The following is a 17010-nucleotide window of genomic DNA, read 5'->3' on the forward strand; positions in this document are numbered from 1 at the left end:
TCTTCACATACCAGACATCAGACAAGAAACTAATCACCAAAATATATAAAGAGCTCAGCAAACTTAGCACCAAAAAAGCAAATAACCCCATCCAAAAATGGGCAGAGGATATGAACAAAACATTCACCTCAGAGGAAATCCAAAAGGCTAACAAACATGAAAAACTGCTCTAGATCACTGATTGTCAGAGAAATGCAAATTAAGACAACACTAAGATACCACCTCACTCCTGTAAGAATGGCATACATCAAAAAGGACAGCAGCAACAAATGCTGGAGAGGTTGTGGGGACAGAGGAACCCTTTTACATTGCTGGTGGGAATGTAAATTGGTATTGTATTTCTCTCATTAAATGACTGAAATTAAAAAAATAATAAAAATAGCAGGTGAGAGACAGAGAAAGAAAAAGAGGCACTACAGAACTGCTCCATTGCTGGTGAAGTTTCCCCTGTGCAGGTGTTCCCATGTGGTGACTGTGGATTCAAACTTGGGCCCTTAGATATAATAAAGCATGTGCTCTATTGGGTAAGCCATCTCCTGTTTCCAAAGTGTACTTACTGTCAAATGTAAAACATTAATTCCCCAATAAAGACATTAAAAAAAAGAAAAAAAATCCTATAAAGACACTTTGTTGTAGTTATTATTGTTGTTGTTATTGATGTCATCGTTGTTGGATAGGACAGAGAGAAATGGAGAGAGGAAGGGAAGACTGAGAGGGGGAGAGAAAGATTACACACGCAGACCTGCTTCACTGCCTGTGAAGTGACTCCCCTGCAGGTGGGGAGCCGGGGGCTCAAACCGGGATCCTTATGCCGGTCCTTGCACTTTGTGCCACGTGCGCTCAACCTGCTGCGCTACCACCTGACTGCCAAAATGTTTTTTTAAAAGAAAAAATAAATAAATTTCCTTTCTCTTCAACCTAGCGTAGCACTTCATCCCTGAGATTGGTGAACAGTTCTCTTAAGACAGCTAAGAGGAAGCTACTCTAGGAAAGGCAGAAAGAGGGGTGTCAGAATTTAAAAGCTTGTTATCAAAAGCTCAGCATCCAGGTGTGAACCAACTTTTGAGATAATGAAGTGATATTAATAGTCATAACACTAACAGCCTTTGTAAGACATGCTAACCTCCATTCTGCCCTTGCCATGTGCCCAACTCTTCATCACATACTTGCAATGGAATAGTTAGTTCCTTCTGCTGCTGCAACAAGTTGTCACAGATTTAGTAGCTTAAAACTTAAAATACTGCACCTATTACTTTGCTGCTCTGTGGGCCAGAAGTTCAGCATGGGCTTCACTGGACCAAAACTCAGAGTGACAAGCACTCGGTTCTTTTCTGGGGTTCCCAGAGAGAACCTGGTCCCATGCTGACCTGGGTTGTTGGCAGAACCCAGGTGGTAGCGCAGCAGGTTGAGCGCACGTGGCACAAAGTGCAAGGACCGGCATAAGGATCCCGGTTTGAGCCCCCGGCTCCCCACCTGCAGGGGAGTCACTTCACAGGCAGTGAAGCAGGTCTGCGTGTGTAATCTTTCTCTCCCCTTCTCAGTCTTCCCTTCCTCTCTCCATTTCTCTCTGTCCTATCCAACAACGATGACATCAATAACAACAACAATAATAACTACAACAAATCTTGTATCTGTAGGGCTGAGATCTGCTTCCATTCAGCTGAAGGTTGTAGCCAGTTTTCAGAGGCCACTGCATTCCTTGCCTTAAGGGTCCCTTCTTCTAGCTTGAAAGCTGACAAGAGGTTTTTCTAATGGTAGCCAGAGAGGTTTTATTTTTTTTTAATATGTATTTATTTATTCACTTTTGTTGCCCTTATTGTTTCATTGTTGTTGTTGTTGTTGGATAGGAAAGAGAGAAGTGGAGAGAGGAGGGGAAGACAAAGGGGGAGAGAAAGACACCTGCAGACCTATTTCACCAATTGTGAAACCACTCCCCTGCAGGTGGGGAGCCGGGGTTGAACCAGATCCTTATGCCGGTCCTTGCACTTTGCACCACTTGTGCTTAACCTGTTGCACTACTTCCCAACTTTCACGAGGCTTTATTTATTTATTTTTAATTTATTTATTAATTAGGGGAAGAGAAAGGAGAAAGGGAAGGAAGGAGGGAGGGAGGGAGAGGGAGAGAGAAAGAGAGTGCATCACTCTGGCACATGTGATGCCATGGGTCAAACTTGAGACCTCATACTTGAGTTTAATGCTTTATGTATCACACCACATCCTGGGTTGTGAATATCATCCTTTTTAAGGAATTATATGATTAGATTCAGCCCACCCATTGAATTTATGACACTGTCCTCATCTCACCTTCAAGGGCCCTTTGCCAGGTGAGGCAACATTTGCCTGGGTTCTTGACTTTAGACTGTGGACCTCTTGGGTGGGGAGGTGTTATTTTGACTACCATAGATGGATTGTCTCATTGAATACTCACCATGGTGCTGTGAGGTAGGTACTGAGATTATCCTCATGACAATACTTAGGTTTAAGGAAGTTCAGTGAATTTCCCAGAATCATACAACTGCTAAGAGGTTGGGCCAAGATTATTTATTCTGAAGTGTGTTTTTTTTTGAGGTCATTTTATTTTATTTTATTTTATTTCACTTTTTTTAAAATTCGGAATTAATGTTTTACATTCAACAGTAAATACAATAGTTTGTACATGCATAACATTCCCCAGTTTCCCATTTAACAATACAACCCCCACTATGTCATTTATCATCCTTCATGGACCTGTATTCTCCCCACCCACCCACCTACCCCAGAGTCTTTTACTTTGGTGAGATACGCCAATTCCATTTCAGGTTCTACTTGTGTTTTCTTTTCTGATCTTGTTTTTCAACTTCTACCTGAGAGTGAGATCATCCCATATTCATCCTTCTGTTTCTGACTTATGTCACTCAACATGGTTTTTTCAAGGTCCATCCAAGATCGGCTGAAAACGGTGAAGTCACCATTTTTTACAGCTGAGTAGTATTCCATTGTGTATATATACCACAACTTGCTCAGCCACTCACCTGTTGTTGGACACCTGGGTTGCTTCCAGGTTTTGGCTATTACAAATTGTGCTGCCAAGAACATATGTGTACACAGATCTTTTTGGATGGATATGTTGGGTTCCTTAGGATATATCCCCAGGAGAGGAATTGCAGGATCATAGGGTAGGTCCATTTCTAGCCTTCTGAGAGTTCTCCACAGAGGTTGGACCAATTGACATTCCCACCAGCAGTGTAGGAGGGTTCCTTTGACCCCACACCCTCTCCAGCATTTGCTGCTGTTACCTTTTCTGATGTATGACATTCTCACAGGAGTGAAGTGGTATCTTGTTGTTGTCTTTATTTGCATTTCTTTTACAATAAGAGACTTGGAGCATTTTTTCATGTGTTTCTCAGCCTTTTGGATCTCTTCTGTGTTGAATATTCTGTCCATGTCCTCCCCCCATTTTTGGATGGGGTTATTTGTTGTCTTGTTGTTGAATTTGGCAAGCTCTTTATATATGTTGGTTATTAAACTCTTGTCTGATGTATGGCATGTAAAGATCTCCCATTCTGTAAGGGGTCTCTTGATTTGGGTAGTGGTTTCTTTTGCTGTGAAGAAGCTTTCTAATTTGATGTAGTCCCATAGGTTTATACTTGCCTTAGTCTTCTTTGTAATTGGATTCGTTTCATTGAAGATGTCTTTAAAATTTATGCGGAAAAGAGTTCTGTCAATATTTTCTTCTAAGTATCTGATAGTTTGTGGTCTAATATCCAAGTCCTTGATTACTTGGAATTTATTTTTGTATTTGGTGAAATACAGTGGTTCAGTTTCATTCTTCTGTATGTTTCAACCCATTGTTTCCAACACCATTTGTTGAAGAGACTCTGCTTTCCCCATTTAATAGTCTGGGCCCCTTTGTCAAAGATTAGATGTCCATAGGAGTGGGGGCTCTGAAGTGTTTTTATTTTAGCAAAAGATTCTTTGATCAAATGCAACTTAAAAATCAAATATATAAAATATATTAACAAAATATACATATAGAGAGAGACAGATAGGAGAGATACTATAGTAAAGACACCAAAGTAAAGATACCCAGTGCTGTAGGTCTCCCATGTGGTGTGCTGGAACTTTAACCTCCAGCCCTTGGAAATTACATTTTAGTCAAGGAAGAAACTCAGCCAACAAGTTTTAAAAGTACTCTGGTTAGGGACCAGACAGGGTCTCACCCAAATGAGCACATATGTTAAAATGAGCAAGGACCCTGGTTTCAAACCCCCCAGTCCCCACCTGCCGAGGGGAAGATCTGTGAGCATAAAACAGTGCTACAGGTGTCTCTCTTTCCCTCTTCCTCTCTATCTCCCTCTTCCCTCTCAATTTCTGTCTCTACCCATAAGTAATAGGTAAGATATTTTTTAAAACCCATTCTGATTAACATAATAGTGTGTGTGTGTGTGTGTGTGTGTGTGTGTGTGTGTGTGTGTGTGTGTCTAAAGGATGATTTTTTAGGTTTACTGTTAAGGGAAGCCTCTTAGGAGGTGATATTGAAGCTGAGATGTTACAGGAGGGATTCAGAGTATGCACATTTTGTAAAGAGCATACCATTTGAAGGGAAAACTGCTAGTCTGAGGACTGTGGGCAAGAAGGTGTTGGAACCCCACAGAATAGGATAAGATCTTTACATGTCATATATCAGACAAGAGGCTAATAACCAAAATATATAAAGAGCTCACCAAACTCAGCAACAAGAAAACAAATCACCCGTTCAAAAATGGGGAGAGGATATGAACAGAATATTCTCCATAGAAGAGATCCACAAGGGCAACAAACATGAAAAAAATGCTCCAAGTCATTGATTGTCAGAGAAATGCAAATAAAGACAACAATAAGATATCACTTCACTCTTGTGAGATGTCATACACCAGAAAAGGTAGCAGCAACAAATGCTGGAGAAGTTGTGGGGACAAAGGAACCCTCCTGCACTGCTGGTGGGAATGTAATTTTTCTAACCCCTGTTGAGAGCAATATGAAGAACTCTCAGAAACCTAGAAGTGGACCTACCCTATGATCCTGCAATTCCTGTCCTGGGGACATATCCTAAGGAATCCAACATACCCGTCCAAAAAGGTTTGTGTTCATATCAGCACAATTTGTAATAGCCAAAACCTGGAAGCAACCCAGGTGTCCGACAACAGATGAATGGCTGAGTAAGTTGTGGTATATACACACAATGGAATACTACTCAACTATTAAAATGGTGAATTCACCTTCTTCACTCCATCTTGGATGGAGCTTGAAGGAATTATGTTGAGTGAAATAAGTCAGAAATAGAAGGATGAATATGGGATGATCTCACTCATAGGCAGAAGTTGAAAAACAAGATCAGAAGGGAAAAGACTAAGCAGAACCTGGACTGAAGTTGGTATATTGTGCCAAAGTAAAAGACTCTGGGGTAGGCTGAGGAGTCGGGTGAGAGTTCAGGTCCTGGAACATGATGCAGAGGACCTAGTGGGGGATTGTACTGTTATATGGAAAACTGGGAAATGTTATGCATATGCAAACTTTTACTGTTGACTGCAAACCATTAATCCCTCAATAAAAACTTAAAAAAGAAAAAGAATGTGTTGGAAGCAATCAAGTTTCTTCCAGCATAATTGGAGAGTGAAGCTGAGGGCAGAAAGCTGGTTTGATAAGGCCAGAGTTGTGGAGGAGACTAGTTAGCGTCTTTTGATTGAAGCATATCTGTTCTTTGTTAAGTGTTATCTACTAGTTCTAACTTGAGTCAGGAAGCATACAATTGCCAAGCAAAGGGTCACTGACTCCTTGGTAGAGCAGATACGTAAGCAGACAAAAGGTCTGCTTGGGGAGACAGGGTACCAATGCTTTCCCCTCAGTTGCTCTCTGAGTTACTAAGGGGCTGACCCCACTAATGTCCAAGTGGGCATATGACAGCTGGACAAGGACTTCGTCTAGCTCTCATATGCCGTGTGCACAGTGGTAAAGTTCAGTTGCTACTGATTTTCTTGGTTTGGATTTGTACATCAGCATCCAATGGGGGTCATTACAAGACCCCATCCCAAGGAATAATTGACATATTTTATGTCTGAAATCTCAGGAGGTCCAACTTCCCATTTGTAAAACATTTCAGCCACTCTTTCGCCGAGCACATAAAATTAATTTACTTCTGAGTGGAGTCTGGGTACGTCAAATTTTTACAGCCTTAAATATAGTATTTTATCACTCCTATAAATGGTTCTTGACTCACCTCCCACAGACCCTTTAGTGCTGAAGGCACGAGGCCTTGCTAATTCACTTGTTTTAATTCCTATAAGACTTCTAAGTTGAAGCCAAGCCATTTGGATAATATTTCAAATGTACAGGCTGCATTTCTGCTAAACATCATAAATCTGCAATTTCACAATTGGCTCAGGCGGCTAGCCTGACTGTGCTGAGCTTTCCAATGAGTACCTCATTCCAAACAACCTCACCTCCAAACATCACACAGTGGCCCCATGTCATCACTGAAAGGCCTGGGATTGGGTAATATGGGGATTGTGTTTTTAGGTTGATTAAATTTTCTAGTGGAACATTCAGGTTTCTAGCAATTATTTTAGGGCATAAAATTCCTATGATAAATCAAGTTGTCAGCTCTTTGGGGCCCAAATGAGAGACTGGAGAGAGTGAGAAACTTTTCTGTCCTAGTATTATACACTTCACATCTCTAGGTTACACATGCCTCTACTAGAGGCAGTGCCAGCCCTATGGTATTCGCTCCTCTCATTCTCATGATCTGATTGTGTGGGTACTAGCCAAGCTGAAGTACTCTCTTGCAAGTGCTCTAATGGGCTCTTTGGTCACTGGTAGACAGGAAACAGGTGCCAAGAGACAGATGTTCTTGGTTGCTTGTCTGTTTCCTATAAAACATGATTCACTTGGCTTACCTAGCACTGGATAATTTATATATAGGTTTTTAAAAATTATTTGTTTTTAAAACTTACTTATTTACTTAATAGAGACAGAGAAATCTAGAGGGAAGGTAAAGGGACCAAGGCAGTGATGCACCTGGTTGAATGAACACATTAAAATGTGTAAGGACCCGGGCTCAAGCCCCCAGTTCCCAGCTTCAGAGGGGGAAGCTTCACTAGTGGTGAAGCAGTGCTATAGGTATCTCTATTTCTTCTCTCTCTCTCCCTCTCTCTCTCTCTCCTCTTCCCCTCAATTTCTCTCCATCCTGTCAAATAAACAAATAAATAAACAAGTAAATAAATAAATATTTAAAGGGAAGAGAGAGATAGGAAGAGAGAAGGAGACACCTGTAGCACTGCTTCATTTACAAAGCTTTTCCCCTGCACTAGGGGACTAGGAGCTTTCACCTGGGCCCTTGTGCATTGTAATATGTGCTCTCAACCAGCTGTACCACCCCTGGGTCTTATTTTATTTTATATTATTGCTACCAGGGTTAATGTTGGGGCTCAGTACCTGCATGGTAAATCCATGCTCATGGCAGCCATTTTTCGTTTAAAATTATTTTTCTTTTTTTTTCTATATTTTCTTTTTTTTTTATTTTATCATCCAGAGAGAAATTGGTAGGGGAGGGGGAGATAGAGAGGGAGAGAAAAAGAGACACCTGCACTGCTTCGTGGCTTATGAAACTTTCCCCTTGCAGATGGGGACCAAGGGCTTGAACTCAGGTCTTTGTACACTGTGTAACTGGGTCTGCCCCTGCCCAACCCACTTAAGTGTTGTTATTTACTGAAAAGGCTTAAAAAGTAAATTAGATGCTATAGATGATCATAGACAAGCTGTGAGGAAAGAAGCTCTGATCAACAACTTGCCAATGCCCATGTCCATTGGAGAAGCAATTATAGAAGCCCCACCTTATGCATCGCATAAAGAATGTTGGTCTAGTGCACCTGGTTGAGTGCACATGTTACAATGTGCAAGCCCCCATTCCCCACCTGCAGGGGGAAAGCTTCACAAGTTATGAAGCAGTGCTGCAGGTGTCTCTCTGTTGCTCTTCCTCTCTATCTCCCCTGGCTGTCTCTACCCAATAAATAAATAAGATAATAAAAAAATTTTTAAAGAATTTTGGTCTATACTCCCAGAGGGATAAAGAATGGGGAATATTCTACTGGAGGTAATGGACCATGGAACTCGGTGGAAACTGTATAGAATTGTATCCCTGTTATCTTGCAGTCTTGTTACTCATTATTAAACCACTAATAAAAAAAGTTATTTTTAAAGCTTTGATTGAATTGGTAATGTCATCATGAGCACTAGGATGACTAATGTCTGGCAATGTCAGCACAACCACTGTTTGACTCCCAGGGCTTCAAATTTGGGTGCTTGACTAAGGGCTGATAAACGAGACCTGACTCTGCCCAGCCTGTGGGCCGGGGGCTCACCCTCTGCTCAGAATTGCTGCACCACTTGATCTGCATTCTGCACTTCTGCTCCCATGCTGGCCCACTGTGCTGGCAACTGAGCATGTAGAAGATTCCAGTCACAGTCTCTGTGCTGGGACCTGCAGAGAGGGCTCGCAGAAAGGATGATTCTGGATGGCGACCAAAGCACCCTCCTGGTGTCTTTTAGAAGGCTGGGCTCTAGACTCCAGAGTTGCAGAGGCAATTCACCCAAGCTCACTGCTGGCCCAGCTCTGAGTTAGAGACTCGCCTGCTGAGCAGCTGGGTATCTACATATGGACACACCTGCCTTCTCCACACTCATGTTCTCTATACTGGTGTCTGTGCTGTGGCTTAAATGCATTTTTGCCATTTTCAGATGTTTGAAGGTCACCCTCCTATCTTGTGAAATGACCGTACGACAGTGACAGTAGTGAAACATGAGATGAGAACAGCTGAAAACAAGCCCCATGTACTTTCAGAGTGCCTACCAGGTGACAGTTATCTCCTTAAGCACATGTGACTCAAGGACACATAGGTGTATGGCCTCAGATCTGCCAACAATCTCTTAATGGTGGCAGACATGATAGGAAAGCAAATAAGAGTGGGGATGGAGAGAAAGTGAATTGAATCTCATTTTGATATTAGCAATAGAGTGCGTTGTTTTTTCTTTTTTTCTTTTTGGCCTCCAGGGTTATTGCTGGGATTCGGTGCCTGCACTATGAATCCATTGATCCTGAAGGCTATTTTTTTTTAAATTTAATATTTATTTATTTTCCCTTTTGTTGCCCTTGTTGTTTTATTGTTGTAGTCTGGATGCTATTTTTTCCCCTTTTGTTGTCCTTGTTGTTTATTGTTGTTGTTACTATTATTGTTGTAATTGCTGTCATTGTTGTTAGATAGGACAGAGAGAAATTGAGAGAGGAGGGGAAGACAGAGACGGGGAGAGAAAGACACCTGCAGACCAGCTTCACTGCTTGTGGAGCGACCCCCCTGCAGGTGGGGAGCTGGGGGCTCAAACCAGGATCCTTACATCAGTCCTTGTGCTTTGCTCCTTAAACCTTAAATGTGTGCTTAACCTGCTGTGCTATCACCTGACCCCTGAGTGGGTTGGTTTTTCTGTCTGGATTAGCTCAAGATATGATAACCTCTGTAGTTTCTGCTATAATCTCTAGGGCCAGATTAGGAGATCGAAAATGCAAAGTATCAATGTTTTTTCATGATAAAACAGGATGAAATTAAGAAGTCAAAAGTGCATGGGACTTGCCAAAAGATGTTAGCTGTAGTAGGGAAAGGAAGGATGATTTCAGACTCAATTTTCCATAATCTTGCAAAAGTCAAGAGAGAACCAATCCTCTAGCATTCTAGTCAAGTTTACTTTTGTTTTAAGCTCAACAAACTGGCATATACTAATGTGTCAGTTGCCAAGACATTTCAGAAAAATCAAAGATATCTCACCAAATGAAAGTACTTTGGCTATGTTTTTCCAACTTGTTATTCTTTTTTCCTCCTTATCTTATTCTTTTCGATTAAAAAAAAAGAGAGAAATTGAGAAGGAAGGAGAAGAGAGAGAAAAGAGAGAAAGAAAACTGCATCCCTCTTTAGCTTCTTCCCTGCAGGTGGGTATTGGGGTCTTGAACCTGGGTCCTTGTGCATGGTAATGTGTGTACTTAACTGGGTGTGTTACTGCCTGGTGCCCTCTAGTTTGTTAATCTTAAATGTGTGAAAGAGTCATCTCTCCATTTACAGTCTATAAAGGTGAAATCCACACCTCACCCTTGTCCCTGAGGGCTGAATATCACAGACCGCACACTGCTTTCAGGAAACCCTCCATCTTGTGTGTTGTGCTGGCTGGACCACACTCTGAGCTTTCCTTGACCTTGGTCCCTTTGGGCAATACTTGGCTTGGTTGTCTTTCTGCAAGTAGACATGATCCAGACATCTTTGGCTTAATGTTCTTCATTACAGGTCAGTTACAAAACAAGGAGGAGGATCTTTGATCCAACTCAGCTCTGGGGGGAAACAGTGTAATAATGCCAAGAGCCAAGATGATGAGCTCATTGCTTTGGAATTGGATTTGGGATACCTCAGTGCATTTCTCTCCTCCCCTGTAGCTGTAAGAATATGAACTTGAATATAGGAGAAGCAAAGAGACTTCAGGAGATAGAACTAAGTGGTCCAAGAGTATAAGCAAGAATGAAATAAATTATTTTATGTTCACTCCAATTTTTCTCCTGTGGTGACACAGTATACCCCTCTTAAGCCCCTTTTAAGTTTTTAGTTTCAACATTCTCCCTTCCTTCCTTTTTCTCTCCCACCCGCCAAATCCCTTGCTCTCTCTCCTCCTTCTTGCTTTATTTTCTTCCTATGCTGGGATTTTGTGCATCCATGATTTCATCACTCCCAGGCTGACTTTTTCATTCTTCCTTTCTCAGAGACAAGCACAGGGAGAAGCAGAATGAGAGAGAGAGAGAGAGAGGAGAAACTCTAGAAACCCAAGATATCAAGATATGTGCACATTCCTGACCAGATGAGCTATCTTCTAACTCCTGGGCCAATTTTACATATATATATATATATATATATATATATATATATATATACACACACAGAGAAAAACACCCTATACCACTCAAAGTTCTCGTTGTTGCCCTCAAGTAGTGCTAGAGGTTGAACCCAGAGTATCATACATTCAGGATGGACATTGTACCTCTGAGCTATTTTTCTGATTCTCTCAATAAAATAGTTTAAGTATGATGTTAATTTTAAAACTATTGGTTTAAGAGGTCAAGTGATGATTACTTGCACAAAGCCCTGGGTTTAAGCACCCCCCCCCCCAAGGTGGACAAAGGGAAGCTTCATGAGTAGTGAAAGAGTATTGCAGGGGTGTCTTTTATTCTCTCCCTCTCTACATCCTCCCCCCCTAAATTTCTCTGTGTTTCTCTAAAAATAAGCCACCAAAAGCAGTAGACTTATCATGCAGACACTGAGCCCCAGCAATAACCCTGGTGGCAATAGAAATAAAATAAAACAAATGAAAAGCTAGTAACAGTCCAGTTATCATTGTGGTGAGAGTGTCATTCATATTCAACATATTAGATACTCTCTTTTGTCAGCTCGTGGAAGAGTGTGCCTCCCATACTCTGAGCTTGGACTCAGTGAACCTGCTTGGACCACAAAAATCACACGAGCAGGAGCTGCAGATGTCACATCTTGGGGGAACCTTTCAGAGCCAGTGTATTTTGTTTTTTTGTCACGAGGAGGCAAGGACCTTCATCTGTCTGGCTGCTGGACTGAGTACCATGATGTGCAGAGTTCCCTGCTGAGCTGCGATGGGGATTTAAAATGAGGGAGAGGTAAACCTTTGTGGTTTTTAAGTTCTAGAGATGGGAGGAGGGTGTTATCAGTGGTCACAGCACAATGTTACCTATCCTAGTGTTCACATATGACAAAGAATTTCTAAGCTACACACTTTCTCGGTGAAAACAGAGTAAACAAAGTAATACACAAAGACAAACTGCTTAACTACCCTGTCTCTTCCCACATGTATGAAAGTGGTCATGTTTTAATGTTTCTCCAGTCCTTAGTTTCTTGGTTTGTGGGAAACAGTTCATCTGCATTCAGAGGTTAGCTGAGCATGTGGTGAATGATGATACTTGATAAATATTAGGCTATAAAGCCTTATTATTTGTGGAATAAACTCAGCAAGTGATGAGAAAACAGAAAGCAAAAAAGCATGAAATAAATATTTGCTAAGTGAATTAATGGAGAAAGTGAGGATGAATCAGAGACCATAAAGTTGTGAAGCTTTTTCAAATTCTTGCACCATTGGATTCTCTGTTTTTAAGGACTTATTTTTTTCTAAATTCCTATTTTGAAATGAAGGCTCATTTAAAAAGTAAGAGGAGAATGAAGTTTTAATGACTGAAAAATAAAACTGACCAGCTTATGACAGTACTATGCATTGAAGCTTATTATTTCTCTTTTCCTTAGCAAACTAGTTCCAGTGCATGTAGAATCTTTATTTCATTTTTATTTGTTATTTCCAGGATGACTTTAAGAGAGAGAGAGAGAGAGAGAGAGAGAGAGAGAGAGAGAGAGGAAAACCATTTCTCTGAAGCTTCCTTCCATGCAGTGGGGGCCAGGCTTGAGCCTAGGCTGTACACATGGCAGGGGAGTGCATTATCCAACTGAATTATTTTGCCTGCTTCAAACATGTATATTCTGTTTCTTTTTCTGAACTTGACTTGTTTGGCTTTTCAAAGATAAGAGGCCTTGTGAAGTGGCCTTCCCCAACCATCCATGGAGTTTGTGGGAAGGTTACAGACCTGGAGTGGCTGAACTGGGGTGATACAGTAGATTACTGGAAAGAAGGTTCTTTGAGGGTCTTGTTTATCTCTTACTCACACTGCATCTCCATCACAGCTCAGCTGAGAATTCTGCTTGGCATGGTCCTCAATTCAGCAACCAGATGGAAAGAGAAGTCCTTGTCTCCTCGTGGCAGAAGCAAGGTACACTGGCTTTGAAAGTTTCCTCTAGGATATGACATCTACAACTCTTTCTCATGTGATTTTTGGTCCAGCAAGATTACATGGTCGTGTCCAAGATCACAGAATGGGGAGATTCACTTTAACTGTCTGGTAAAAACTGGGTTGTCTCTTTGGGATAAAAGTGTAGCTAAATGAAGTGCAATGGCTATTGTAAACTGAAATGAGTAAAGGAGAGGAGAATAAGTCTTTCAACTTTTCAGCATGCCATAAAGCATTAAACCATTAGCTCTAGGACCAGAAGGGAAGAATATTTATTAGGTGTTGTGGGTAAAATGGTGCCTGTACAAGCTCACAGTTAGACTTGGATTATATCCTTGAAGCTGATGGCCAGAGAGAGAGAGAGTCATCTCACCATGTTAAATCAAGAGTGCAATGCCATCCCTATGACTTATGACTGCTGATGTTAACTTGTATACCATAGATAAGATGGTGCTTGACAGGTGTCTCTTCTGTGAAGTTCTTCTCCCCTCCTCCCTTTCAGATTCTGCTATTGGTAAGAAATCACTGTGTCATTCATACTTAGGAAGTAGGTAGTTTTGTTCCCTTTACTCCAGGGAAGAATGCTAAATATGTCATTTGTAATTCTGCTTGGGAGATTTAGCTTTTGTTTATTTATATCTATATAAACCCATGTACTTTTATGGTTTGCTTGTGACTTAATATTTTACTTATACTATTGCTCATTTTGTTCCAGTTTTGGCTCTTGGGAGGTCTCTTTGTGGTTTTTTATGGCCCTTTGACATGATCCCCTTACTATGGGTTCTTTCCCTCTGAGTCCTTTTTTTTTCTACCAGGATTATTGCTGGGGCTCACTGCCTGCACCATGAATCCACTGCTCCTGGAGGCCATTTTTCCCCCCTTTTGTAGCCCTTGTTGTTGTAGACTTTTTGTGGTTATTTTTGCTTTTGTTGGATATGACAGAGAAATCGGAAGAGGAAGGGAAGACAGAGAGGGGGAGAGAAAGTCAACCTGAAGACCTGCTTCACTGCCTGTGAAGCGACTCTCCTGCAGGTGGGGAGCCAGGGGCTCGAACCGGGATCCTTACACTGGTCCTTATGCTTTGAGCCACATGCACTTAACTTGCTGCGCCACCGCCAGACCCCCTCTTCTGAATACTTCTATATTTTCTGTTGATACAGTATGCTACTGGTGCATCTTTGTTGGCTCTAGTCCTAGAATCAGTCAATTCTTGAAGGAGCCTTTGTATCTCTTGCTGAAGAATGGTGTTAGAAATCAAAACCTGCACACAAGGTAAGCTTATTGCTACTGGAGTTTACTGCTTTTAGTCTCACTTGGCTGATGAAGTAAGAAGTAGTTTTTTCTTCTACTTGAAAAATGTGTCACATCTACAGAAAGGTTGGAATAACAGTATAGTGAACAACTTTATATGAGTCATCTTGATACTTTCCTTCTTAACCAGTTGAAAATACATTTTAAGGAAACAGCATAATTGTCCTGCAAAAGATTTTCAAGCCTGAGGCTCCCAGGTTCAATCTCTAGTACCACCATAAGCCAGAGCTAAGCAGTACTCTGGTCCTTCTCTCTCTGTAATTAAAATTAATACAGTATTGAAAAAAGAAAAATAAAGTACATTACAGACACTATGACGCTTCATCCCTAAGTCCTTCTATGCATTTCCTCAGTACTGGACCTACTCTTACTCAATACAATACAATGGTTATTTCTGATGAAACAGTAAGTGACCAATATTATCTAATAATATTCAGATAATCCTACTTATTCCTTCAATATCATTTAAAACATTAAAAACAAAGCTTCTCATAGTTATATACTTATAAAAAGAAATATATATATATATATATATATTATTTTTTACCAAAGCACTGCTCAGCTCTGAGATTGAACATGAGACCTGGGAGCCTTAGGCATGAGAATCTGCGTGCCATTTATTATGCTGTCTCTCCCCAGTTATACACTTAATTGATAGCTTAATTGATAGCTTCTATTACATATCTCCTTTTTTTCACTATATTAAATTTTTTAAGAGCACAGCCCAGTTGTCTTCTGGATATCTCACATTCTGAGTTTATTTCACATTTATATTTAGACTAAATATGAACTTCTCAATATCAACATTGATATTTTGAGTTAGATATTTCTTTTAAAATTTTTTTTTCCACTGGGATTATCACTGGACCTTCGTGTTTGCATGACAAATCCACCACTCCTGTTGGCCATTTTTTTCATTTTGTGCTAATGATGAGCTATCTTTCTGGTCTAAACACACATATTTTATTCCACCATCTTTTCTTACTCTAGAAGTAGAATACTATATGAATTTTTTATTTCTTGCCTTATACTGAAATAATGTATCACAAGATCAATATCTGTCCATATAGTTCATCTTTTTATGACTATATAATACTCCATCATGCACATCTTAGTCTATTCGATCAATTTACATAAACTGACATTTAGGTTATTTCCAATAGTTACATAATAAGTGTCTTTCCCATGACAAATAATGCCATACTGAGTGACACTGAGTACACAATAAAGAGAATGGCCTAAGATTAGAAACACACAGTCTCAAAACCCATGACTCAGAATCCACTTATTAAGCAATCCCTCAAGTGAATTATGTGCACACTGACATTTTTAGAAGAATGAGTTAACCACTTACAAAGACTCATGGAAGCATCACGAACAGAAATTATTTAGTCAATTCTGTCACGAATCCATAGATCCAAATGCCAATTATTTTCAATACCTTGACTAAATTTACATGTAGCGACATTCCTGTTTTCATCTTACACCCAGCCCAATAAATAGTACTATGGGGTACAGAATACATCCCTCTACCACCCTCTACCAGCCCCTTCACAGCAGAGCCCGATGTATAAAGGGGGAGTGAGGATAAGCCAATGATTTGAAAGTTATATGGCAAGTGTCTTTCATTGCATGATGAGAATTTCAAGCCCACTGTCTTTCTCATTTTCTTTTTGAAAGTGTATTGTATCCTTCAAGCTATAGGGTTATTTATATAAAAGGAAACCCTCAAGCTCTCAATAAGCATTGTATTTTTATTTGTAAGTCCGATTTGTTGAAATACTATTTTCATAGTGTGACACTTGTACTTTTAAAGTATATATAGTTTCATGAGTTTTGACAAATCCACATGAATCATGTAATCATCCTCAGTAATTTAGAGAAAGTGAGTTAGTGGACTTCGGAATTTCCTTGCTTAAGTTCATTTATCTGTCAGTATGGTTCATCTTCATATTACCACCTAAAGAAGCTAAGGATACCCTGAGTTCCAGGTACTTCAAAATGTAGTTGTTGATATCCCCTACAAGTAGCTGACATCCAGAGAAAAAAAGACAGCACTGTCTTTTCTGAAACTTGAGATTATAAATACAAGTGACCTTTCCATGGAGAATCAATGTAGAGGATTCTGCTTAGTGAAGCAAAAGAGGAGGTGAAGGACAACTGCAGAATGGTTTCAGTCACATGCAAAACAGAGAATCTAGCATACGAATGTGAAGAAAAAAATCAGCCTATATCTAAGACTGTGGGAGAACTGTAGTGGTTATCTACAAAGGTGGGGATGAGGACACAGACCTTTGGTGATGGGAGTGGTGAAAACAAAACAAACAAACAAACAAACAAAAAAGACTATACTGTAAACCATTACTCAGTAAAGCTCTAAAAAAAAAAAAAACTATTGTCAGGAAAGAGAGACTACATAGTGGATGTTGATGGTCACACTAAGAATGATAAAATATCAAAGGTTTCCCATTGTAGCACAAATAGGATGAGGCTCTATGAAAATAGAACACAACTATGTCAGAAATTCTAGGCAATAAAGGCAGATGACATACCCAAGCTGCATCCCAGACAACCTTCTTCACAAGATACACAGCCTTCATAGTCTGGACTTTGAATTTCTCCTGTACAGTAAGAAGAAGAAAAAGCACAGCTTACTTTTACTGGTTACTGAGTAGAGACATGCACATTGCTATGAAAATATGTTGCTTTGTGACTTATTTGCAAACAAGCATATAGTAGTTATAAAATCTAAAACCATCCTTGAGGATACATGTGCTGTTCATCTTTGTTATATACCC

The 17010-nt window shown here is 40.3% G+C and overlaps 1 protein-coding gene across 1 annotated transcript in view; it reads right to left on the reverse strand.

The window, feature by feature from the left end:
* LOC132540957 (proprotein convertase subtilisin/kexin type 5-like) overlaps nt 1-17010 on the reverse strand; it is a 103410-nt gene that overhangs the window by 52573 nt on the left and 33827 nt on the right. The window contains exon 5 of the mRNA XM_060200783.1: nt 16765-16833. Within this exon, the coding sequence (XP_060056766.1) occupies nt 16765-16833 (69 nt within the window). The remainder of the gene's footprint in view (nt 1-16764; nt 16834-17010) is intronic.

The sequence above is a fragment of the Erinaceus europaeus genome, chromosome 10 (assembly GCF_950295315.1).
Source record: "Erinaceus europaeus chromosome 10, mEriEur2.1, whole genome shotgun sequence".
Lineage (NCBI taxonomy): Eukaryota > Metazoa > Chordata > Mammalia > Eulipotyphla > Erinaceidae > Erinaceus > Erinaceus europaeus.